The 1,891-nt window shown below is 36.8% G+C and overlaps 1 protein-coding gene across 1 annotated transcript; it reads left to right on the top strand.

Annotated features, from left to right (window-relative positions):
- Positions 1-500: 500 nt before the first annotated feature.
- LOC123974036 (olfactory receptor 11H2-like) lies at positions 501-1,418 on the top strand. Its single transcript, XM_046054453.1, has one exon. It carries the CDS (start codon positions 501-503, stop codon positions 1,416-1,418), a length of 918 nt encoding a protein of 305 aa, XP_045910409.1.
- The last annotated feature ends 473 nt before the right edge of the window (positions 1,419-1,891 follow it).

Here is a 1,891-nt window from a genome sequence, read left to right as displayed (position 1 = left end):
ATCCAGAGTAGGATTCTGTTGTAGCTGTCGAGGGGCCATACAGTGGCTGCACAATGTTGCAATAAAAAATTTGTTAAGTTTGGTCCTGACTTTTGTGATGAACAACACAGCACTCTGTTCATTGCTAGTAGGACTTACTGCTTGTGAAACTCGTGAAACTGTGCAGTGTAACTTTAAGTTGAACAGGACCTAGAGTTTTATGTGTGTGTTACTGTGGTTAGTGTACACGCAGGACAGTGATTAGGGCCTCGCACCAACCCAGCAACAGCTCTTGGTGGAGGAGTTAATGAAATCCATGGAGGCTGAAGAAATGTTATAAAATATGTGGCCTGACACAAACTGTTCACTTTCAGAACTCAGCAGTTTAAGGTCAGATATGTTTAAATGAATAGGAATCAGATCCATATTTCATGCTAATACAGTCTTTATATTAAGAATTTATGCTTGAATATATAGTAGGCCTATTTTTTTCATCAATACTTTAATTTGTGACATTCTTCATGGATGACGGATTAAATTTAACATATATAACTCTTGGTGGATATGAGGAAATGGGCAAATACAGGTATTTTTATTTTTTTATAATGTTTACAGTATATATTATGATAATCTTCTTTAATGTCACCGTTGTGTGCCTTATTTGGATACACAAGAACCTTCATGAGCCGATGTACATTTTCATTGCAGCTCTGCTGCTGAACTCTGTTGTATTCAGCACTGCTATGTACCCAGGGTTGTTAATTGACTTTTTATCTGAAAAACAGATCATATCATATTCAGCCTGTCTCTTTCAGTTTTTTCTATACTACTCCTTAAGTGGTTCAGAATTCTTTCTGTTGGCAGCCATGGCCTATGACAGATATGTGTCTATATGTAAACCTCTGCAATATCCAACTATCATGAGAAGAGCCAGAGTGAGTATTATGCTGGGTTTAGCTTGGCTTGTGCCTGCTTGTCAGATCACAGTCTCAGTAATACTGAGTGCTAAAACAAAACTCTGTAATTTATCTTTAAATGCAATTTTTTGTAACAATTCTATTTACAGTCTCCACTGTGTGACTTCCAGAACACTCTCTTTATTTGGTATGTTTGCTCTGGTAAACATTGCTCTTTTCCCTTTTCTCTTCATACTTTTTACATACACCAGAATACTTGTGATATCCTGTCAAAGTTGTAAAGAAGTCAGGAAAAAAGCTGCACAGACCTGTTTACCACACGTGATAGTTTTAGTTAGCTTTTCCTGTTTGTGTGCATATGATGTCATGATAGTTCGACTGGGATCTGATTTTCCAAAAACTGTACGTTTTATAATGACTTTACAAGGGGTTTTGTATCATCCTCTCTTCAATCCAATTATATATGGACTAAAAATGAAAGAAATCTCTAAACATCTGAAGAAGTTGTTCTGTCAAATCTAACATATTAAAAGTGATGTTACAGTCTTTTCTTCTCTAATAATAATGCAGACATGTGAATGGATTTTTACTTTGTCTCAACAATGTTGCTGACGTGGGCTTGAAAGCCTGTTGAGACCATTTATGTGATATAGAGTCATATAAAAGTGTGATATACTGTCCTTATGTTTTAGCCACAAGCAGGGGAGGGCGGCCTGACAATCAAACATTCATAGGATCTGAATTGAATCGTTGATGTTGCAATCACACCACAGGTGAAGGATCAACTGTTAAGCAATAGATCTGGCTTGACGTAAAAAAAATATATTAAGCCATGAAACGTGAAATTGTACTGGACTAATTAAAGACTATGATGACTCCATTCTCCAGTTCCCAAAAAACATGGCAAGGCAGGCTGTTGGCTCAAAAGGGAGACTCATGGGGCACAAAAAAGGGAAAACCAACAAGGCCAGTAACAATACCAGTAACAACAAAAA

The sequence above is a fragment of the Micropterus dolomieu genome, linkage group LG07 (assembly GCF_021292245.1).
Source record: "Micropterus dolomieu isolate WLL.071019.BEF.003 ecotype Adirondacks linkage group LG07, ASM2129224v1, whole genome shotgun sequence".
NCBI lineage: Eukaryota > Metazoa > Chordata > Actinopteri > Centrarchiformes > Centrarchidae > Micropterus > Micropterus dolomieu.
The sequence above is the reverse complement of the archived record's forward strand: the minus strand, read 5'-3'. Positions and strand labels throughout refer to the sequence as shown.